The 25090-nt window shown below is 44.0% G+C and overlaps 1 protein-coding gene across 2 annotated transcripts in view; it reads right to left on the minus strand.

Annotated features, from left to right (window-relative positions):
• Nucleotides 1-23944, minus strand: part of ANXA4 (annexin A4) — a 43933-nt gene extending 19989 nt beyond the window's left edge. The window contains exons 1-7 of one of the 2 annotated variants that reach the window (XM_083184543.1): nt 23812-23944; nt 10378-10431; nt 5894-5981; nt 5211-5305; nt 1913-2026; nt 1558-1648; nt 127-206 (exon numbers count right to left, since the gene is read on the minus strand). In XM_083184543.1, the coding sequence (XP_083040669.1) occupies nt 127-206; nt 1558-1648; nt 1913-2026; nt 5211-5305; nt 5894-5981; nt 10378-10386 (477 nt within the window). In that variant the 5' untranslated portion in view covers nt 10387-10431; nt 23812-23944. Of the gene's footprint in view, nt 1-126; nt 207-1557; nt 1649-1912; nt 2027-5210; nt 5306-5893; nt 5982-10377; nt 10432-23768 lie in introns of both variants that reach the window. The other variant, XM_083184544.1, reaches the window with a different exon arrangement.
• Between the last annotated feature and the right edge of the window lie 1146 nt (nt 23945-25090).

The raw sequence follows: 25090 nt of genomic DNA on the forward strand, positions 1-25090 counted from the left end.
ATGGCTTTAGCCCTTTTTTGCCAGGTTAGTTAACCTGGGTTATGCAATTTAAAAAGCACCTCGACCTGGCAATAACCCGGGATACATACAGACATAAATAAATAAAACTGGTTGATGGAGACTTACAGCAGCTAGAGACACCAGCACTCTCTGAAACATGAAAGACGTGTCTGAGCAAATGTCATCTTCCAGGGACTTGCTGTACTCTGCAATACAGATGTCAAAACAATAATTAAAAGTGGGAACACATTTGGAAACTAAACATTTATAACACCTGCTGAAATACAGAGTACTCCTGTCTGTAATGTATGTATATTCGGTACTTGTTTCCTAGCACGGCCACACAGATTTCCATCAGGGTGGTCGTGTCGGAAAAATTGCATCGGTCGCATCGCATGCGATGCGACCGACCCGATTTTTAATTGAATCAAATGTGAATAGGGTCCCTGGGACCCGATTTTACATTGGATTCAATGTAAAATATTCCCTAGACCCCCAAATTTAACACCGTAAACCCCACCCCACGATTGACGCCAACCCGAAGTGTGGCGAGCCCCGCGAGGGGACGCGTATAACTTCACAGGTATACGCGTCCGCTCGCCACGCTTCGGGCTCGGTGGCTCGCCACACTTTATATTCTCAACTCCACGCCGACGTGGATAGTAGGGGAATGAAAAGGTGGAGGACGGGCTCGCTGCGCTCGCCACACTTCGGGTTGGCGTCAATCGTGGGGTGATGACGGGGCCATATATAATGTGAAATGGGTCATATTGGCCCATTTCACATTTTTTACTATGTGAGATGGACTTAATCAAGTCCATCTCATCTTGTGCCATTATGATGGCACAAGACCGACGCGATGCTCCCGATTTCAATGTTAAAAATTATTTTAACATTGAAGCCTATGGGGAAATCGGGGGCATCACGTCGGGGCCAATGTTAATGGTCCTGACCGACGCAATGCCCTCGATTTTTCCTTTGCCGGCAAAATGCACCTGATTTCAAAGGAAATCGGGTCCATCGTGGGCATCGTGTACCTTAACTTAAGGTACACGATGCCCAAGATTGTGGCCGTGCTAGGAAACAAGTACCGTATATTCTAATATAGTCTAAATCAGGCATTCCCAACCACGGCCCTCAAGGCACACCAACAGTGCAGGTGTTCGTGATATCCAGGCTTCAGCACAGATGGTTTAATCAGAATCCCTCAGATACTAATTAAGTCACCTGTGCTCAAGCCTAGATATCACTAAAACCTGCACTGTTGGTGTGCTATAGGACCGTGGTTGGGAATGTCTGGTCTAAATACACAGGCCCTTCGTATAGTTGTTCCAAAATCCTGTTTAATCCCATAATCAAGTGCATACTGTTTCAGTGTCACCTATTTAGCATTTAATATAATGGCTAATGTATTAAAGAAGTACATCATAAGGGAGTACCTGTACCAAAAAATAAATAAAAAACCACACAAAAGAACTTATGTTGCTTGTTATAATTACAAATAAACACAAACATTATCCTAGAGAGATAAAATATCAAAATCGTGGATTTCCATACTTATTCTGTAAGCTACATTGATGTTCCGGATCTCTTCAGCAGAGCGTGATGCAAGAATTTCAATCAGACACCCCTCATCAGTTCCAGCACCCTAAGAGAACACATATAGAATTGAGCAGAAGTACTACAAGGCTGTCCAAATGGCACTTGATCCCCAAACCCTTTCTGTGCCACAACCTTCCCAGAGTACACCACACAGTGGTCTCTTTAGCATTCAACGTGTGTGGCACTACTCACATAAATAAATTGGAGAGAAATGCTCTGCTACATTTCTCTACATTACTGGGTTTGTGGACCCTAGAACAGACAATCACAGAGTTACATCTGTGGGTGTGTTCACAGGTTCTCCAGTTACCTTCATGGCTTTCTTGAGTTCATGCACGTCATACAAAGTGATTGGGGTCATCAGGCCGATGATCGCTTGTTCAAAGTGTCCAGTGAGCTCAGATTTCATGTCATCCTCTAGATCCTAGAATTAGAAGGTGGTGTATTAGGAAAAACCCTAATGAAGAAGAAAAAGGGGTGAGCGGGTGAAGAAAATTCCAGAATAAAAAAAAAAAAAAATATATATATATATATATATATATATATATATATATATATATATATATATATATATATATATATATATATATATATAAAAAAGGTGTGCTCTGTAGTCACTATAGATGAGCAGAGATATTTTCTGGAAGACTCAGTATGCATTGCTATATATGCAAACAGTGTACATAGTTCAGCATGGAAACACAAGAGACTTTTTTTCGAGTTTATTGAAAACTTTAAAAAAAAAAAAAAAAAAAACAGAAGTGGTTCTAACCACAATCTAAAGGAAACGCTCATTTGATAGCATTGTTGACAGATTTGCACACCACTTCACCTATCCTAAACCCTTCCCCATTTCTGTCTACATATACCTTATCTCCATCTACACTTAATTGCACAGCTTGTGTATTCACCCTATCACAGAGTTCCCGAAAAAGTAAATTGGCAATGGAAAGAGGATCGGCTGAAACCGTCTGCACTCTATACATGACTAACCTCTGTAAGACAGACACAAAGCAGCACAGTTTCATTGAACATGTAGCTATGCAAACACAATTAAGTCATATTCAAACATCCGAGAGGAGCTTGATGTGTTGGCGTTACTGACAACCCCAGTGTAGTTTCTCAGCAACTGAATGCCACACCTCCCATGTTTCTATTCCACAACTAGAGATGCCATTGGTGAATGGCACTGCAGGAGGGTAAGATATCATGGACAGATCAGGTCCTGAATAGATGTGGCCAGATGAAGGGGAATCCGGATAGTTACTGGTCCTGCAATACTCTGCACTTGAAATACTTTAAATATTGCAAGTCACAACATTATAAATCAGCCAAGAGGATTGCTGAACAAAAGGTCACATATAATTACAATCCAGCCAGAGTCTAATCAAGTAACATTACAGAAGCCTCACTTAACATACAGAACACATCACATACTCCTTAATTGGGGACTGGTTCAGTCTGAAATAAACAATCAAACCAGACGCCGCAATGAAGATCCCTCCCCATGCCACACAATCAAATTTAAAGATTTGTCAAAGTGCTGCAAGATTGGGTCTAAATACCATTCATGGGAATACTTTTAATCAAGTTGATTTATCGAAATACATAAAAATCAGCTGTACGGTAACCAGTCCAGTGTGCTTCATTTTTACATGTTAAAATTGGTTCAAAACAGCAAGACCAAACACTGCATATTTCTCAAGCATTTTTTTTTTTTAATGACCCTTAGCTTGGCCCTGATAGGTGAAGACAGAGCTAAGCTAAGGGAGCCCAATTCGGGTGAGGATGTGCTTATTCCTTCCCAGCAGCCCCAAAATCCTGCTCTACTGCAAAAGCTTTCTATGCACAGAGACTGACAGTAAAGGGATAACAAACTATCACTGACCTTTATTCAGATCTGATCGCAGTACAAATTTGTTTGGAAAATGGGCAAACCCATGTGCACTGCAGGTGGGGCAGATGTAACATGTGCAGAGAGTTAGATTTGTGTGAGTTATTTTGTTTCTGTGCAGGGTAAATACTGGCTGCATTATTTTTACACTGCAACTTAGATTTCAGTTTCAGTACACCCCACCCAAATTTAACTCTCTCTGCACATGTTACATCTGCCCCACCTGCAGTGCACATGGTTTTGGGCATTTTCCCAAAAAATTTGTACTGCAATCAGATCTGAATAAGGGCCTTAGTGCGGACAAGTTTCCAAGATCTCAACCAATGATGAAAACATTGGTATTTAGAGCTGATCGTTTGGCTGAAAATTTGAGGCCGGACTATAAAGTGATAGACTGCACACGCGTCTGGCTCGTAGTACACATGAACAAGGCCAACCTGCGATAAAACTAGAATTAGATTTTTTGGGGATTATTTATTTATTAAATAATGATGCACCTTAACCCCTCTGTCAAAGTTGCTGTGAGTGATGAGCAAAATATCCACTACCCAGGGTCGAAGTTGGGGAATATGAAACACTTTAGTTATTGCCGGCAAATGATCTGAAGTCAATTAAATTGAAGTTTAGCAGATATTTTGCACATCTCACAGCAATGTTGGCACTCAAAGGGTCAAATAAATTGCTTTCCCAGGGCAGATAAGGGTCAGAATTAAGGGGTATTTATTTATTGACAGTTTCTAATATAGCGCACACATATTCCGCAGCGCTTTACTCACATCAGTCCCTGCCCCAGAGCTTACAATCTATATTCCCTACCACATGTACATACACACACACACACACAGACATTCTAGGGTTAATTTTGTTAGGAGCCAAATAACCTACCAGTATATTTTTGGATTGCGAGAAGAAACCGGAGTACCCGGAGAAAACCCACGCAAGTACCGGGAGAATATACAAAACTCACTGAGGCAGTAATGCTAACCATTATTCCATCTGTACTGCCGTATTTAGAGAAGAGAACCATAAAATGAATACTTTCAACACAGAAGCCTGGATAACGGTTATGTTTCAGAATTTCACATGACAAGACTATGCATTAGGTGTATGCACACGGCCTGTTTATTGTAAGTGGTTTCCGGGTCATCTGATGCAGTCATGTTCATGGGCCCAATTCAGACCTAATCGCACTCACTGTTTCCACCTCGCTGAAAAGGAGCAGAGTGGTGGAAACGCCAAATTAAATGGCGGGGGGGGGGGGGGGGGGGTAGTCATAGTCACCTAAAAGGCATGGATTATACCCCATTGTATTCAACTGTAAGTCACTGTTTTCCCATTTTGCTTATGTGCCCAGTAATTGGGAATTGCAGATCCCTTGTGGTGCCAAATAAAGTATAATAATTACCATTTATGCCATAATAAGATAAGCAATTATGTATTTGCTCTGTATTGGGGTGGCCAATCCAGGGATGGGGGTGGGTGGGGGGGTGGGTGGAGGGGCAGCCCGGCTGTTCCCGACCCTGGCGTGTGGCTCATCTGCGCAGGACACACCCATCTGCATTGCTGCCGTCCGTCTGCTCCCACATGTAAGTAAATGTGCGGGTGGCCAAGTGGGTTTTTCCCAAGAATCGAGCATTTTTCAATGCCGAATCACAATATAAAAAAAATAAAAAAAAACAGGATTATTGGTGGACAGTCAATAGTACAGTCTTACCTTCCCTACAGAGGACTTATAAGCGATTTTTATTTCCTGGCGCTGTGCCAGGGTTCGGTTTGCGATCACGTCAATGATGGCATCTTCATCTGTGCCTGAATACAAGAGAGAAAGGAGAGCAAGTCACAAATCTGCCAAGACAGCATGGGACCTACACTTATTGCGGTCTTTAATTTAGAAAAAAAAAAAAAAAAAACACATACACACACCAAAATCTCAACAGGCTGTCTAAATTCTTCATTATGGTGGATGTGGACATATAAGACAGCCTGTTGTTGGGACTTCAGATTTGATTCTTCTTTTACCTTATTTTTATGGATTGACCAACATTTGTTGTATGTATTAACTCAGTTTTTGTATGGATTTTTATATTATATATTTTATTACTAACCCCCCCCCCCCCCCAAATAACATCAAGCGTTAGGTGGTAATAAGACACTGCTGAAGTGCGTGAACAGACGGACCCACCCACGCACCTAAGGGCCATTGTCAGCAGTGTGACACGTGTCAGTTATTAGACTTGTACTAAACTCTTATGTGGTGTACACACTGTGCAATTCTGACTAACTTTCTATTTGATTTAGACTATACAGTTAATATACAGAAGGTTAGTCAGCATCGCACCGTGTGTACACCGCATTATTTTATACGTCAGTGATGTGGGTAAGATTCTCCATTCTCACCTGCCCCTTTCATGGCTTTCCGCAGTTTCTGTACATCGTCGGCTGCATTGAAGTTTGAGTAGGGTTTGATAGTTCCTTTAGTTCCGACCTGCAGATATAATAAAGGGAGATAAGTATGTCTGGCAACAGCGAGTGGAATTTATGGCTGGCCGGACCTGAAACAGCAGGCTGAAATGGTAACAGCTGCTTTAATAATACACTCATATAGATAAGGTTTTTTATTTTATTTTTTTTTATTTAAAGTTTACTTCCAGCTTACTGGATCTTGGAGGCTACCACTTTGTCACCGATATTCACAAAACTACATGTTATCATTTTATTAAAAACCAAACACTTTAGGGGAGAGGTCTCAACCCGTAAAGGGCAACTTGCAGCTTACTGGACTGGACATATCATCCAATCAGCTTCTGGCATTGTATCTAGCAAAGTACATAAAATTACATTTAAAAAGGAAGGAGGATGGGTAGTTATCAGCAATGTCTCCACTTTATCTTGCTAAATATTTGATACATCTCCCCCTGAGGATCAGATGTATCAATCTTCAAAATCTAATACAAGAGTTATAAGCAGCCAGCCAACCAGCTCCTAACTGTCCTATTACCGACTGGTTTTGAAAAGTGACAGGTAGGTGCTGATTATCACTCTTGCTACATCTGGCCATTAATATTTTATGGTTTTGTTCTGGCACACGGTTTTACCCTAAACATGGTTACGCTGTCTTGTACATAGACAGTTTCTTTACTTAACTAAAAACAGAAAATTAAGAGGTGGATAAAAGTTATAGCAACTGAGAATCGTGGTGGGCCCTTCCCTAGGTTTTTACCCGGCGGCCATTTTGCACGTTGTGTCCGTACTTCTTGAAGACAGACATGTTTATGCAGCTCCGCATCCAGTGGTGTTCTGGAATTCCAGCATCATGCATGCATACACTAAACATAGTGCATGCTGAACACATGTACAGGAGCAAGTGCTGCGAGTATGAGTGCGAACGATCTTCAGCCAATTATCTGTATGGTCAGTGTTAAAAGCTACAAAATGTCACAGACACACACACAAATTATTTTTGTTCTGCAACTGTCAAGATCATCAATTACCCATACAAGCAGAGACACGCAGGTTAGCATTAAATTAGGATTTGGTTTTATTTCTTGGCAGCAAGAGGGCATAGCTTGCCATGGTGCGGTGTAGGAATCTAGCATTATGGAGGTTTAACTTACTACAGCTCAGTAAATGAATTCTTTACTACTTTTTACAGGTAGTAATACGTTACTGGTTTGTAATTAGTACAGCATGCCTTGCACCCAGTAACACCTGCTGCGGAACTAGAAATACCAGCAAGCTCTGACTATTAAGCTACACAAGGCTACTTTAGGATTCTTCCATTACCCGCACTAGGTAACCTCAGGGGAGCAGAAGCTTATATTTGGCATGCAGAATAAGATATTCCTTTTACATTGTTTTAAGATCCCTAGTGCATGTTCGAGCATTGGTTGTGCTACACCAGACATAATAAGGCATTCATTATCCTCTAAGGGATAAATTACCTTGCCCAGATTTCAGGCAGTGTGCATAATAAAGGAAAATGTTACATAGAACCAGGATTTGTTTTTTCTTCAAATATGGGAGAACCATTTATGATGATTTAAAAGACCACATGCCCATTTTGTGCATAACAAAACCCATGCCCATTTGTCACCGCATTACGCACACAGGACGGTCTTGATACATCAATTCCATCATTTACACGCCATACAATAAAAGAGACTGGTGTGTGAGCAGCAGCAGAGAACTTCTGCCATTTAAGTAAACTCTTGCTGGCATTCCCGGACCAACCCTGCCACTCATCCCAAGTAAGAAATATCAGGGCTCTGTGCTGTTCCATCCAATTAGGGTTACTGCATGGGTGGCCATCACCTGGATCACTTCTGCTGGCATTGGGGCCTTTTAAGGTTGACAGCAAATGCAAATAGTCTGTTCATTTAGCATAGGGTGATAATGGATCCCTATGTCTTGTTTGGAAGTTGTGCAGTGACCAATCAGCTCCCAACTGTCACACATTTGCAAAATGGCAGTTGGGTGTTGATTGGCTGGTTCACCGCTTATCATGTGCTACAAGTATTAAATATCTAAAACACCATGATAAATGGGCCACTTAGTGGGGGTATTCAATATGGGATTCTGACTGTCGGAATTCTCTCGACTGCTACTTAGTTGGAAATCATTGTTCCGAGTGTCGGAAAGTCTGAAGCTTGGCTAAAGGGATGCAGATGGTCAAGAAATGGCTAAGAAATTGGAAAATTCACGGCCCTTTCTGACAAAACAGATCAGACTTTTCTTTTTTATTTAAGTCGGATCTGTTTTATCGGAAACTGCCTTCAATGCTGTTGAAGACAAGGGGATTGAATACCCCCCTTTGTGTTTTAAAGGTTTTCCACTTTTAGGTAACATCATAGTACATATTAGAAGCCAATACAGGTATCCAATATTGGAAAGTAACACTGTATGTAGCACAGTTTACTGCCAGATGTACAGGATTGAACCATTTTTCAGAATGCAGAATTTTTTTTCCCCCCTGGAGAGCATGTGGGGGCGGATGGGAATTGGAATCTAGGGAGCAGTTATTTTTGGATGGCTGCTTCCTTTTTGAGATAAATTCCAATAAAAAAAACCAAGACAATACAGCTCTAAAGAGTGAATCTAATGTAATGTACACTGTGCGATTCTGACTATCTTGCTATTAGATTTTGATTATACAGTAAAAACAAAAACGGTTTTCAGTCGCATTAAATGCCAATCCCGTGCGTTTTTCTGTTTAGTAGAAAACGGTACTCTTTACCTAGAACGGCGCCCATCGCGGTGATCGCGACATCGCGGGCAGCACATAAACGGCCGCGACGCGATGCCCGCGATCACCGCGATTTTCCCATAGGGAACAATGTTAAAAAGCCTAATTGACCGCGATTTTGCATTCAATGCCTCAATGCCCGCGATTTTCCCATAGGAATCAATGTTAAATGGGCTACAGAGCCCAAATAGCCCCAATTAACCCTTAAATGTCCCCCAAATTTTTGTACGCCACCCCACGATCCACGCCAACCCGAAGCGTGGCGAGCGCAGCGAGCCCGCGAGGGGCGGCGGTACGCGTCCTCCGACCTTTTCATGCCCTACTATCCACGTCGGCGTGGAGTTGAGAATAGAATAGTGTGGCGAGCGCAGCGAGCCACCGAGCCCGAAGCGTGGCGAGCGCAGCGAGCCCCGCGAGGGGACGCGGATACCTTCACAGTTATACGCGTCCCCTCGCGGACTTCACAGGTGTCCGTGGCGACGCGGACACCTGTGAAGCCCGCGAAGGGACGCGTTTACCTGTGAAGGTATCCGCGTCCCCTCGCGGGGCTCGCTGCGCTCGCCACGCTTCGGGCTCGGTGGCTCGCTGCGCTCGCCACACTATTCTATTCTCAACTCCACGCCGACGTGGATAGTAGGGCATGAAAAGGTCGGAGGACGCGTACCGCCGCCCCTCGCGGGCTCGCTGCGCTCGCCACGCTTCGGGTTGGCGTGGATCGTGGGGTGGCGTACAAAAATTGGGGGGACATTTAAGGGTTAATTGGGGCTATTTGGGCTCTGTAGCCCATTTAACATTGATTCCTATGGGAAAATCGCGGGCATTGAGGCATTTTACAGTAAAATCGCGGTCAATCAGGCTTTTTAACATTGTTCCCTATGGGAAAATCGCGGTAATCGCGGGTACCCGATTTTGATGTACCCGCGATTTACCCGCGATGCCCGCGATTACCGCGATTTTTTACCCCCGACGCCCGCGATTCTGATCGCGGGCGCCGTTCTAGGTAAAGAGTACCTAGAAAACTAACAGAAAAATAGACTGCAAACAAGACTATATAGTACAGATCTTTACTGTATCGTCAAAAATCGAATAAAGGAGACCATACACTGTGCGATTTGATCGGGACCCAGTTCAAAAAGTATGTGCAGCACATACTTTTTGCACTGTGCGGTGGGATGTGCGCACATCACACCCGCACACATGCCATCAAACAGTTCAAGAAATATGTGCTGCGCATATTTTTTGAACTAGGTCCCCATCGCACGCAAAGCACATGCGATTTGCGCAAGATGCAGACCAAAAACGGATGCAATGATCGCAGCGTGTATGGGCACCTTAAGGCATCTTGCAATTCGATACTGATTGAAGGCAATTGCAACATTTTGTACACACCTTAAGTCAGAGCTGGTGATCAAAGGATGGGAGCGTAAGGTTCAGTATCAGCAGTTTACAGTATATATGAAAGACTGAACTTTCTATCAAGTGCAAACATCGCACCTTTATTGTCCATTTACAGAGACAGTTTATATATGAAAGACTGAACTTGCTATCAAGTGCAAACATCGCACCTTTATTGTCCATTTACAGCCACCCTGATAAAGATATTGATTTGTTAGCATATGGCCGACTAAACTATACTTACTGCTGCCATGATATCCTCTTTATGGCACACTGCAACGTTTCAGGCAGATGGCAACTGCAATAGAGGAAAATAAGATTTTATAACCGGGATAGATTTTTACTTCAACATTTAATTAGTTACGCATTAAATAGTAAACATACAACATATCGGTCTGTGCCCATGGTTACGTGATCACATAAATCACTGTCACTTTGGAAAAGCACAGATATAACACCAACCCAAGCAAATGGACTTCTGCTCGCTCACTAGAAGCCATTAAAGTGCATGGGTCACCTGCAAATAAGGGAGGCAGCTACTGTATGGGATAAACTAATAGTTATTAGGATCCAGGCTAATCGATTCACTACACCCTAATACAGCAGCACAGTCAATGGTTCTCGCTCATGATTGGGTGACAGGTCCACATTGGAGACAAATGATCAGGATATAAAAGTTTCACAGTCTAAGCAAATTGACGGATTAAGTGTTTTTCTTAAGAAAATTATTTGTAGTATTGCTGTATACCAGTGGTAGCCAACCCTAGCCCTCGAGAGCTACCAACAGTTCACATTTTCCAGACAACCTAGCTGCTGCACAGGTGCACTCATTAATCACTGACACATTTTAAAAGATACACAGATGGAGCTAATTAGCTCACTTGTCATTCTGTGAGGAGACCTGCAAAACATGCACGGTTGGTAGCTCTCGAGGGCTAGGGTTGGCTACCACTGCTGTATACACTATAGGAGTAAAAGGCCCATACACACACTCAGAGATTTTTTCCATTCTGGCTGGTTGGAATGAAAATCTGGAAATTTCTGGGAACAAAATCACAATCAACCGTTTGCTCCCAAACGCCGGAAAATAGACAAAAGCAATCATCTGCATAAATTGATTTAACCAGTTTGTCTGTAGGACAAATTTGTGCCTGTTTCCATGTTTAGGAGCAAATGGTCAATTGTCATTTGCTCCCAAAATTTCCAGATTCTCATTCCAACCAGCCAGATTGAGCATCTACCACTATCTGTATGTATATTGTTAGAGGCAGAGAGGAGCTTGTATTAGGCGGAGATGCAGGTCCTGATATGCCACATGGAGTAGTCTGGGGTTGCTCCAAGGTAGGTAGCTCTTAGTTCAAATATATCAAGTAAGGAGCCATTATCATGTGGCTTCTTGCTGGTTAATTGTAGACCCAATTTAGGGTAACAGTGGTGTGGGGTGCGGTGCCCCTGGACTGGTTGGGCTGGGTGGCTTTAGTGCGGCATGCCCTTACATTCTATTAACACTTTTCCCTCACTAACACTATCTTTCTCTTATTTTAATTGCATTCCATTTTTTATTTTAATATATATATATATATATATATATATATATATATTTATTTATTTTATTTTTTTATTCAAAGACATAAGAGAATAAAAATAGTTATACAAAAGTACCTACAGTAGAAGTGAATGTGATCAAATGAAATGCCAAAGTGTTTGCATGGGCATACTTTATTATTGCACATAATAGGGCCCAGATCTCTGCACTTAAATTGATAGTTTAAGCATTCAGAACATGCATAGATGCCTGTAAATCCCACCCTATTCTGAGATTTAACAGATTTTTTCTGGATAGCTTTTTCTAGGAAATGGATATTTCAGGGTAGGATCTAGATGGCATCAATGAGATTTAAACTTAAGGAAGTATCATGGACATATAGCTAGGAGTTCTGTGATATTCTGGACTAGTTTGGTAAAAGTAACCAATATCTCTGAATTCTATTATCATGTAGTGTTCAAGATTAGTTACTAATACTATTCAGTGTGCTGGGGGAACGAATATCTTGTTACTCAACCAGCCAGATTGGAAAGATAATCTTCTAGTGTGTATGGGCCTTTACCTGTTATAGATAATCTTCTAGTGTGTATGGGCCTTTACCTGTTATAGATTGGAAGAAAAACAAATAACACTAAAATCAGTGGTGTCAAACTCATGGCCCTCCAGCTGTTGAGGAACTACATGTCCCAGCATGCCCTACCACAGATTTTATATAATTGATTGATAAAACTGTGGCAGAGAATGCTGGTAGGTATTGTTCATCATATGCAGTCATTTTCTATACAATGTATTGAATGTGATCCCAGCAAAGCAATGTAATGGGTGCTTACAATGTTAAAAGCACTCCCACTATCAACGCCAACCCAAAGCGTGGCGAGCGCAGCGAGTCCGCGAGGAGCGGCGGTAAGCGTCCTCCAACCTTTTCATACCCCCACCATCCACGTCGGCGTGGAGTTGATTTTATATAGTGTGACGAACGCAGCGAGCCCCGCGGAATACATGTAAGGTAATACACGTCCCCTCGCTGTGCTCGCCACACTATATAAAAAATCAACTCCACGCTGACGTGGATAGTGGGGGTATGAAAAGGTCGGAGGACGCGTACCGCCACCCCTTACCACACTTCGAGTTGGCGTGGGTGTGCATTTAACATTGTAAGCACCCATTAGGGTGCTTATACAATTTAAAATCGCATCGCATGGCATGCAACACGATACAATGTATAAGATGCCATACGACTGAATATCGTAGGCGCCGTGCTAGGAAACAAGTACCGATTTCCAATATAAAGTAAGCTTTTCAGGTCATTATGATAAATAAAAATGTTAAAGTGATTCTAATACAACGCTACATTTTTTATTAAAACTGCTTGGCAATTTTCACACCTATTTTGCACATCTCACAGATGTTGGTTCTCAAAGGGTTATCATAGCCAAAGATACGTAGCTTTTGAAAATTAGAAGTTATTATGGAAGTTTGTAATTCTTCCAACATGGACAAAATATGCATATTATATAATTCTTACAATGAAATGGTCACTTTACTATTTGTTTATTATAAACAGGTTATAATATTACCTTTAGGGCGGTTTCACACGCTTGGGCCGATGCTGGGCGGCGAAACCCCACACAGCCAAGAAGACGTGCACAGAAGTTTAGAATGGTCGGGATGGCCACAGCCGTCCTTTCCAGTGGTGACATCCGACAGCAACCGGGCCGTGGCTGTCCCGTGTGAATGGGCACAATACTGTGTACGGCACGGCTTTTGTCTGTGCGGTGTTTCGCTGCCCGACGTCAGCCGGAGCATGTGAAACAGACCTTAAACATGGACATCTTCATAAATTGCATGGTTATATTTGTAAATTGGTTAGGAATGAGTTTTTCATTTGTGATCGACTGTCACTTGCTGTTATAGCTACAGTAAATTAATTACATCTGCGTTTACCCGTTCACTGGGAGTGGCAAAACCCCTTATCATGGGATTATTTTTATTCTGAAAGGTTTTTATAACCTAATTACAAATTATTTTCAGCCTTTGATAAGCCAAGCACAGAGAGGTCATGGACTGGGTCCTGTTTTTGCTGCAGCCTCAATCTGAAGAACAATCCATCCACCCTCCAGTCTATGTACTCAGACCATACTATCCCTTAGAACAGTGTTTCTCAAACTCGGTCCTCAAGACCCCACACATTTCACGTTTTCCAGGTGCACTTATTACTGACTGACACATTTTAAAAGATCCACAGGTGGAGCTAATTATTTCACTTGATTCTGTGAGACCCGAAAAACATGCACTTTGTGAGGTCCTGAGGACAGACTTTCCGAACCTGTGCCTTAGAAGCATGAATACACACTGCCTATTAATTTTTCTTTAGCAACACTCCAGACCAGTTTGCCAAACTCCACCATCACAGTCATGTTTTAAAGGATTTTCATGTTTGAGTCCAGAGGGTTAAATCAAATTGAGGTACTGATTAAATCAGCTGTGCTCAAGCATGGATATTCTTAAATCCTTGACTGCAATGGCAGACTTTGAGAGACTCTTCCCTAGACTTTGGTTTCACCATTACCAGGCGTTAAGCCCCATACACACAAGACGAGAAAGATATCGCTCAGAAGTGCCCTAACAACTACTGTATCAAAAATCAAAGCCCTAATTCAGCTGCAAGTGCCATTTCTGCCACAACAAAATTGGTGATATCTACAAGCGAAGCTACCACCGAGAAACAAAACTCCCAGAACTTATGTGCAATTACTCACACACAAGAACAAGGAACATCAGGCTAAAAGTCACACAAGCGCCAGGCTGTTGTACATTAGAGCTCACAGCTGAGGTCAGATACACGGCTTGAAAAAAACTTTACCCATATTAATACCACCAAAAGGTGAATGACTTTGCAATGGAATCCTTCTTTTGTGTGGGCTCACAGCAGCACTTTGATGATTGCTCAATGCAAAACGTAGAACATGCGTAGTCTACCAATAATCACTCAGTTCATCTCTGAATCAGGCCCCAAGGACAGGGACAGTGCCAGGTCACACAGCCATAATGTTATTGCGCAATTACTAATGGAGTATTACAGTGTTTGAAGTTGTAAATCAAAACACCTAAAATTTTCCAAACTGCATTATCAACAGGTCCATATTACAGTTTGACTTGGCACCATCTCCATAATGATGGTCGACTTGGAACTGCATACCAAAAAGACACATGCACTACTTAAGAGTCCCTCAAAAACATTTATTTTATCCCCTACATCAGTGGTTCCCAACCTTTTTTCTCTCCCGTACCCCTTGATTAGGCTTTTCATTGATGAGTACCCCCTCCTCTCATTTTAAAGTATGGACAGTACTTAGCGGTATGCATGTCCTTATATTAAGGAGGAGCGGAGGAGTAGTATACAGCAAGGAATTATGCCCTTCTGTGTCTAGACACTGGTTGTGTATTATCTCCAGGATTCCCGCTAACACCGGTAGGATTAATGCCGCTGCTTCCTCCACCTTTGTCAGCGCTGGGCAGATGAAGGCTGATGTCTGAGGGCAGCATGGGAAGCTCCCAGTGGATTGCTGGTCAGACATATGACACAACATGGTTTGTCTCCATGGCAATGGGTCTTCTTCAGGCATCAAAAGACCTTTTCATCGTCCGCCATTACCAATATTATTTTCAAGTACCCCCAACTGGTCTGCAGAGTACCCCCCGGGGTACCAGTACCCCAGGTTGGGAACCACTGCCCTACATATAGGCACTATGAGAACTACATAGGGTTGTAGTCTGACAGTCTATAGATCAAGTTACACAGCAGACCAGATGGATGTAAAAATACATAGCTACTCATTTGCATCACAAATACCCCCAAATAATCCCCCCCCCCCTCCACCATCTTCCTTATTTGCTTAGAGTAGAACAGGATTCCCCATATCGCCTCATTCCCATCACAAATGCAAATAAGCTTCCAAGTTTAATCTACTTATAGCCCTTTAAGTTCCGCTGATCTCCTGGAGCTTTTACGCAATTTACTTGTCTTAGCTAAGTTGGTAGTTTGACTTAATAACCCTTAATGATAAATACGTGGCTGACAGAAGCGGTGTAGTCTCCCTAGACCGCACCCTGTCCTCCAGTCCTCAGAGACGGGGTCTCCACCTGAGCAGAAGGCGCAAAAGCACTTTCCACGGACAAACCTCATACAATGCTGCTTTCAGAGGTGTTTCCACTTGTGACTTATGTACCAAGCTCCAGAAAGCATCAACTGTGGGTAATACCTTTTTTAGACCACGTAACCCTATAGAGGCGACGCCATCTGGAAAGGACCCAGTCATATCCCTCCCAGGACCCCATCACCGGGAGAGCTGTCCTTTGCTTAAATCTTCATGCATATGGCATTTACAATCACACCAATATTCATGGAATAAGTGGCAGGATTCAAATGCTTGATGCATCCCATCCTTTTTATGTACCATGTATGTCCCCAATTTACATAGGTTTAGGTTCCACTACCTATCACGCTTCTGAGAGATACTCATCCTGGGCAGGCCTTGCGGTCTATTAATGCAGGGTAATCAGGTTATCTCACGGCTTTATTTATCCTTGTATAGACATTTCCTCATACATTTAGCCTCAACACGTCACAGCTCGAGATGGCTGGAGTGAGGGCCAGATGCACTAAGCTCCAAAGTGAAAAAATGGAGAGTGATAAACAACCAATCAGCTCCTGCCTGATATTTTGCAAACACAGAATGTGACATGGCAGGAAGAAGCTGATTGGCTGGCTGTTTATCACTCTCCATTTTATCACCTAATGAGCAGTCATGTCCAGGGCAACTCTGTCGGGTGTTTCACGTGCCGAAAGTACATCAGTCACAATGTAATGCGACTAGGAAACACAAAGAGATGGTGCCGATTTATTTGTTATAGGACACATACATATTATGTGTGACCGAGTGTATATGGAGCACAACAGAATTTTTATTGGAAAAATACTGAAGCTACATTTTAGCAAATCAGATAAAGGTCAGTCTTACACGGATATACTATTATTGGGTACTTGTTTCCTAGAACGGCCACAATCGTGAGTGATCGTGGCTCTTAATTAAGGGACACGATCCTCACGATGTGGCCGATTTTTTACAATTTTTTCCCTTTGATTGACAGAAATCGGGTCAATCGGTCGGTCGCGACCAATTAAAATCGGCCGCGATGCGACCGACCGATTGACCCGATTTTTCCATAGACTTCAATGTTAAAAAATCTTTTAACATTGAAATCGGTCGGTCTTGTGCCATTATAATGGCACAAGATGAGATGGGCTTGATTAAGTCCATCTCACATAGGGAAAAATGATAAAAAAGGTGAAATGGGCCAATATGACCCATTTCACATTTTTTATGTGCCCGCCATGACCCCACGATAGACGTCAACCCGAAGCGTGGCGAGCGCAGCGAGCCCGCGAGGGGCGGCGGTGCGCGTCCTCCGACCTTTTCATTCCCCTACTATCCACTAGGGCGTGGAGTGAGAATAGAATAGTGTGGCGAGCGCAGCGAGCCACCGAGCCCGAAGCGTGGCGAGCGCAGCGAGCCCCGCGAGGGGACGCGTATACCTGTGAAGTTATACGCGTCCCCTCGCGGGGCTCGCTGCGCTCGCCACACTATTCTATTCTCACTCCACGCCCTAGTGGATAGTAGGGGAATGAAAAGGTCGGAGGACGCGCACCGCCGCCCCTCGCGGGCTCGCTGCGCTCGCCACGCTTCGGGTTGACGTCTATCGTGGGGTCTAGCCCACTTAGTAACATTTGGGGGGGCAATTGAAAATAATCATGTGAAAAAAAAAAAAAAATCGGGTGAAAAATCGGTCGGTCGGATCGGTCGCATCGCATGCGACCAAATCGCATGCGATGGATCCGATTTTTTATCTTACGACCACAACGATCTAAATCGTTGTGGCCGTTCTAGGAAACAAGTACCTATTATTGTTATAGCATAAGGTTGACTATTATGGAATGACCGCGCACAGATTGTAGCATGCTCGCACAAGGCCAAAACCGTGACAAACCGTACACACCACAGGCTGCCAGTAATCTCACTGAAGTACACAGATTCTGGGAATAAAACGGCTGCTGCCAGGCAACTTCTTAAATAAAGAACCAGTAAATCTATAATACCATTTAAAGTGTTAACAGAAAATGTAATGCAGTGTAGTAATCACTACTGTATATTCAAATAGCTAATTTGGGAGCATATGGCTGTGTGATATCTATAGCAGGTAAGTAATGCTGGCAACTGAATGCTAATAAGGCCAGGCTTCCTCATTATATAAAGCGTATGTATTTTTGCTTATTCCCTCTGGTTTTATCTGCAATACTTAAGGACAAGATGAACTAAACGCAGGCAGTGTGAGGGGAGACCCCATCTAACCCACCAGGTGTTCCCAGCTCCAGTGTCAGGTATGAATAGAACATAAGCAAATAAAATGTCCTATTGTCCCATACATCATAACTGTATTCCTGTGACGCTGAGATATGTCCTGGCCCCGAGACAGTTACACGACGGTCTCAGCGCCCACATCCTGCCTGGAGGGAGCGCAGTCACCTGACAGTGTTATGTGTACGGAAACTACAAGAAATGGAAACGTTTAGAAGCCAGCACTGGGGAGAGCAGAGACTGGTGGTTAGAATTATTTCCCTCTGCTGAGCAAGAATTCTGCACTTCTCCCACCTCTGTCCTTTCAGGGCCGCTGAGATGTAGGGGGAAGTTTTACCAGTTACACATGTCTGTTAATAAAAGGATCAAGTTAGAAAAACAGTTTATTGTTCAGTGTGCTTATGTAACTGGTAAAATAGCCAGTACTGCTCTCTCCCTTATCCTGGCAACACAAACAAATGACTTTCAGAACTGCTATTAGATACTTGAAGTACAGTAAATAAGATTTGCATCCCATAACGAACCCTTCATACAGAGGCAGAAAGAGGAATCTCTGAACTTTCTGTCCACACCCAGATGATTAAGCAAGGATTTACAGGGGAAGGGGAGCAAATCATTGCTCCGCCTCATGTGCTGTTTATGCTTATACACTGCCAGTCACATACTCATACACCCACCCACTGTATCAGGAGGAAACAGTATACAAACCACCTAGTTACAGATAGATTCTCTCTGTCCAGCTGAAAGTGAATCATTTACACAAAACATTTTTAATATGCAATAGACAGACAACCATTTATTGCATTGTACCAAAATAGAAAAAAAAAATTATATTTTTTTTTGCAGTGACGTTTGATACTCTGGATAATTAGGTTTAGTATCAAGGTGTCCTCTTTTGTATATGGAAGTAGTAATAAGGCAGCACTCGAGAGCTGCCCATACATCTGCAGAGTGATTGTCATATCTGTCTGGTTGGAACAAAAATCTGGTAGTATCTGAGTAAAAGGTGCCCATACACGTTACAATTATTCTATACAATATTGCATCTCGGTTTTGCGATAAGATGAGATCTAGTACAAAAAGTTTGTGCAGCACATACTTTTTGTACTAGATCTCATCTTATCGCAAAACCAAGATGCGATATTGTATCCAATATTGGAAACAATATCGCAACGTGTATGGGCACCTTGACAGCTTTTAGCAGTTTTCCAGCATTCAAAGCAAATGATCAACTGTCATTTGCTCTCATCCATTACCAGGATTTTGTTTCAACCAGCCAGATCTGACAATCACTCTGTAGATCAGGCATTCCCAACCACAGTCCTCAAGGCACACTAACAGTGCAGGTTTTGTAGATATCCAGGCTTGAGCAGAGGTAACTTACCGGTAATTAGTATCTGATGAAAACATCTGTGCTGAAGCCTGGATATCACTAAAACGTGCACGGTTGGTGTGCCTTAAAACCATGGTTGGGAATGCCTGATAGATATATATATATATATTATAGCCAGCTCTAGACATTTCAAAACCATAAGACTGCAAGGTGGCAAGCAACATGCAAGTCCTATAAGCAGGGCATAAAGTGGCCATGCAGAGGTGGGACAACTAATTTCTCTATGCCACCTAATTATCCCCCCTCCAGTACCTCCATTAGGCAGAGACAGGACCAGTGGTGGGGTATTTGGAATCCCTCTGCAAACTAGAATGCTTTCCTGTGAGAATTACTGTGCAGGGCCAATGTGGAGATGAAAATGTTGGGTGCCGGACGGGTTCCCGACAGTCATTTACCCGACGTCGGGATCCCGACTGTCAAAACGGCGACAGCCAGGTGCCCGACGGCCACCCGCTATTTTCCCTTGTGGGGGTCCACGAACCCCATAGAGGGAGAATAGAATAGGTGGCTCGCGTCGTGCCCGCGTTTTTGCGCTAGCCATGCTGTCTGACTCCGGGCAGTCGGGATCCCGATGTCGGGATAATGACTGACGGGACCCTGACTGTCGGAGTCCCATACCACACCCAAAATGTTCCACCTCCGTTCCACCCCGTCCCCCCTCACTTTAACCCCTGCCTATAAGGCATTTCTCATAGCTTTATGAAGAACTGTATTTCGCACAAGGCGTTCATTTACAGTACGTTCATGCAATTGGTACAGGTTTCTAAAGGGGAATATTTTATTACAGTCACAGAATGTGAGCACACTGCTGGGCTGCACATAAGCCCTTATGCTGATTGAGTCGGACAGCTGCGTGTGCGAGCGGCCGATGTTTTGCATGTGCAGAGGCGCTTCTGCGCATGCCCGACCATGGCGTGAATTCCGTGCGGAAAACGAGCGTACAAGACCATGGGGGAGGTTCCCACAGGCCAGCGAGCGGGTGTTCACATGAAACATCCACTCACGATCCATGCACTTGGCGTCCTACCGCATTCGGATGTCGTCAGCGATCCGTGCAATATGCGGGATTAAGAACACTCACTGCCCGTCCGAAATACGCAACCGTCCGACTCAATCAGAAATGAATTCCCCCTATGTTGTTCTCTAACCATTATCATATTCCCATTGGTCCCGATTCAGAGTTATGCTGTGTACACACAGTGAGATTCAAGTGCTATGCAATCTTTGCTAACTCTTTACTATTTACATACAATCTGCATTAGATTTGCACTATATAATCATTGCTGCCCTGTCTATCTGGATTTCGATTTGTGCTGTCACGGGAGTGCCCATCGGGATCGCAAGGTACAAAGAACCTGTGCAATTAAATATCAAATCTCTCCTTGTGTACACAGCATTACAGATTTGTCCTCATACCCCTTTCAGATCGCACTCTCAACCCGGGAGTTCAACCCTGGCCACAATAAGTGCAAGATCTGGATTGAAGTTCAATGCGTGAAAAGGTTGACATGAGTTTGTGATTTTTCTTAATACTGTAGTAACAACACGGAGCACAATTGCGAACGGTAAAAGGTGTGACGAGCATAGCAAAGCACCTGTCCCAAAGCATGGAGAGAGGTACACATGCTCAAGTGTCCATACCAGCACCAAAAAAAAGAGAAAGCCCATGTTGACCTTTTGAGGAGTGAACCTTGTGCGTGTGGTCCTAATAAATATACCACAACTGTGGAATGCGATAGACCATTAAAGCATGTACTGTATGCTAGCAAAGTGTCATTTCATATGGGACCAACCAAGCTGGTTAGACAGGAATTGTGAATCTGGAAATAAAGAACAATGCATGGTTGCTTTAGCTAAGCAGCTTTCTCCGACATTTGATTACACATAGGTATTCCTGAATGAAGATACATATGTAAAGATAGCAGAGAAAAATAAATGGACATACAGCAATAATAAATGGACATACGGCAAGCCACAGCAGGTGGTTTCTAAACTATTGATAATCCCGCAACTGAGCAAGTATTTGCAATGAACACAGGTTAAGTAGTAGTTCCTGCTTTATGTACAGGCAAATAATGTCCCCAGTAAAAATTAGGCTATTATACCAGCAGGATAGAACCACACCCAACTGCTGTTCTCCAAGTCACCCTGCAGGGCATTTACCATGTACTTTGTACAGACACACCTCACAGTAAGGAAAACTTAACACAGTAGTAGACGGTACAATGGGGTTATAACACTGGTTCCCAAAAGTTATTGAATCACAGCGCCCTGAAGTACCGGCACCCCCAGGCCAAAAGTTTATTATTGCTAAGAGGTATATTTATATTAATGTAAATTGTGCTTACTTGTCACCGCTGACCCCCGCCGCCTGCTAGCGCTACTGTGGCGGCAGAATTGTTTAAACACTGGGCAGCCCTCTGATTGGCTGAGATAGCTCAGCCAATCAGAGGGCTGCCCAGTGTTTAAACAATTCTGCTGCCACCACCTGTTAGCGCTTCTTGCGCTACATAACGCCACCCTCTGCCAGCACCCGATGTGTCATCTCAAGATGGCATGCGACATTGGGTGCTGCAAAGAGGGGCACTTTAGCACCACAAGATGCAGTCGGGTTCGATGGACATAGCAATGCGATGTCGCATCGAATCCAACTCACATATCTATGTGCAGCATTACAATTACTGTGCAGGGACAATGTGGAGGATAAACTAGTTCAACCTAGGGATGGCCAGCCCTTTTGTTTGACTGACTGGCCTGTGGGTCAACCAGAAACTGGGGCAGGGCTATATTCTGAGTCCCGTCCCCTTGGCTAATGAAAAAAAAAATTGTATTCAATGCAAGACAAGCGACCCCCCTCGCCGTTGCACCAGCCACTCACGGTATTCAATGTTCCGGGGGAATTCTTGCTGCCAGAGGAGCATTTAGCCGTGAGCCTCACTGATTTGGTGGCTGCACACCCAGTTTCCACAACGCTGTAAAAACCCAGCAAGGTGGAAACAGCATGTGCAGGGAATCAGTTGAATACTGACCATGCGAGCTGTGACAGCGAGCAGTCAGCACTGCTCGCAAAAAGCATTGAATACTGCCCCTTGACATAGATGGAGTGAAACTATCTGGTTCTCCCCCAGTGGTAAAAGAAAAGAGGGGGTGGGGTGGAACTGAGTTCCGCCACCTTTAATGGTAGGTGGAACTAGTTTAATCTCCACCAGGGTCCTACAAAGTAATTGCAAAAGAAAAACATGGTTCTCCTCCACCTGCGGCCCACCCCTCCTGATACTCACATGAGTTCCACCATCTCTCCTGTACCATTTTAAACCCAGTTTCCCTAGGGTTACCACCTTCCCCTTTAATTCTGGACACATTAATTACACAGGTTCTGTGGAAGTTTAAAACCAGGTGAAATGGAGTCTTGAAGTCAGCCAGCCACAGAACCTGTGTAATTAATATGTGTCCGGAATTAAAGGGGCAAGGTGGTAACCCTAAGTTTCCCCCATCGAAGGCAAACTATTCTACATTGGTCAATGGCCATCACTAGTTCCACCTCACTATTACAGGTGGTAATAGTCCCCGGACCGGACGCTACAAGCTCCGGACTGCTGATTTTGATGTCCGGTCTGGCGGTCTTGTCCTGGTCCGGGTTTTACCCATACCCCTCAGTTCCACCCACACAAACACTTTAACCCCTGACCCCAGGGGAAATAGTTGCACTTTTTGGGAACCAGTGGATACTGTAAATAGTGGGGGAATAGTATGCGATTGTTTTTCACCAGTCAGTTGCTGGGGTTTTGTTTTTGTTTTTATTTCGGAGTTGGCAACACTGCTTCTTGTAGTTTATCATACAGACAAATCCCCACAGAGAATCCTGTGAGGAGGGAGATTCTGCAGCAGCACCCACCAGATCACGAATCGCATTGCTATAATCACTTGTCTTTAAAAATAAATAATACACAAACGAAACAATGGAACGGGCGTGTTCTTTCCTCGCTCTACCCCTCCCCTTTTTTTGCTGCCATTAAACTCACTATTAGTAATACAACTTTTGTAGTTTGTGGCGCCCTAGTGGCCGGAGATCTTGGCAGCAAGAAGACGAATGCAGTAACACACCCCGTGCTAGGTGGGAGTTATGAGTCTGCCTCCCGTCAGCTAGGGTACTGCAGTACAATTATATCAGTCTCTTCAGAAGTTAGAAGCACACAAAACTAAAGCGCACACTCGTATCCCCAACTACTAGCTGCAGTCCCTGTACGCAACTACGTCCCAATCTCCAGAGCACCCCGCACCTGTAGTAGTGCACAGTCCCCCCAGCTGACAGCTCCCCCTCACCTGTAGTGGACAGTGGTCCCCGAACTGCTGGGCGCTGGAGCTGCTGGAGAAGTTGCAGAGGTCGGAGTCGGAGTATAAGTAGTGGAAGTGGCTGGGACTCTGGAGGAGTGGGAGGGAGGTGGCTGCTACAGAGCAGGGTGTGTATGGTAGATCCCTCCTCCTCCTATAACAGTTCCTATGTCAGTGTATTATATGAACCCTAGAGGAAAATGTGAGTGTGTAACTACTACGGTGCTGCAGGGCGAGTCTCTACTGTCACTTCCCACCTGTGTAGATGGTCCCGGTCTTGGGAGGGGACGATGAGTAGTTTCTGCTGCAGGCCGGGGTCCCGGCCTCCTCCTGTCAGAGTTCCTGTGTGTGGCAGGCATGTTGTCTTGTCACTTGTGCTATAGACAGGTCTGGGCTCTGCAGCTTGAGTGTCATCATGCTGGGAGCAGAAGTGCTACAGGCTGCATAGTTCTGCCACATAACTTGGGTTCTAGAAAAGAATGCTGAAGTGAACACTACACCATAAAGAACTGAGCAACTTAAAAAAAAATGTATTTTGGCTAAATTCTAGTAATGTTTCAAAATTGTCTGCAACTGCCTCAATGACTATGGTGGGATTTTAGCGCCCATGATCGCATTGCAATATGCTGTCCCATCAGCATGCAGGGCCGGATTAACAATGGGCCTGATGGAGCTATAGCTCCAGGCCCACTCTCCACATATACCCATTTTGTAGCTGAGGGCCAGGGCTTTCCAAAGAGCCCAGCCCCGCGTCGCTAGCCCCACGGGAACCGGAGATACCTCCAGGCAAACCTGCAACGTTTTCCCCATAGGATAACATTGGACCCACTAATTCCAACTCCCCCCCGGTTCCAGCGGCTGCCAGTTTCCCCTCCGGCATCACAGAAGCTCGAGGTTGATCTCAGTCGAACCCAAATTGCTGGGCCTTCAATCTGATACCTGGTCCATATGGGTTCATTGGTTCTAGAGATATTGCGGGTAAACCAATTTTTTTTTTTTCATTTCTGAAATGTAATTTCATGGCTGTTCATGTTGTTTGAGGACAGATTTCTCTGGAACCAAACGGCCCAGTTTCACGGGACCAAAATCATTCGAAGCCTACATGTAAATGGGTCAGTTGGTTCCGAAGATATAGCTGGTTGTTTAAAAGGTGGCGGGGGTGGTTTTCTCTCCCCCTCACACCAGAAAATGCAGGGATTAGGCTGGTGTAAAAGGGGCCACTCTGGGAATGTCCCTGCATAATCCTGGAACCATATTCCCGGTTAAGTCC

The sequence above is a fragment of the Crinia signifera genome, chromosome 4 (assembly GCF_055691185.1).
Source record: "Crinia signifera chromosome 4, ASM5569118v1, whole genome shotgun sequence".
Lineage (NCBI taxonomy): Eukaryota > Metazoa > Chordata > Amphibia > Anura > Myobatrachidae > Crinia > Crinia signifera.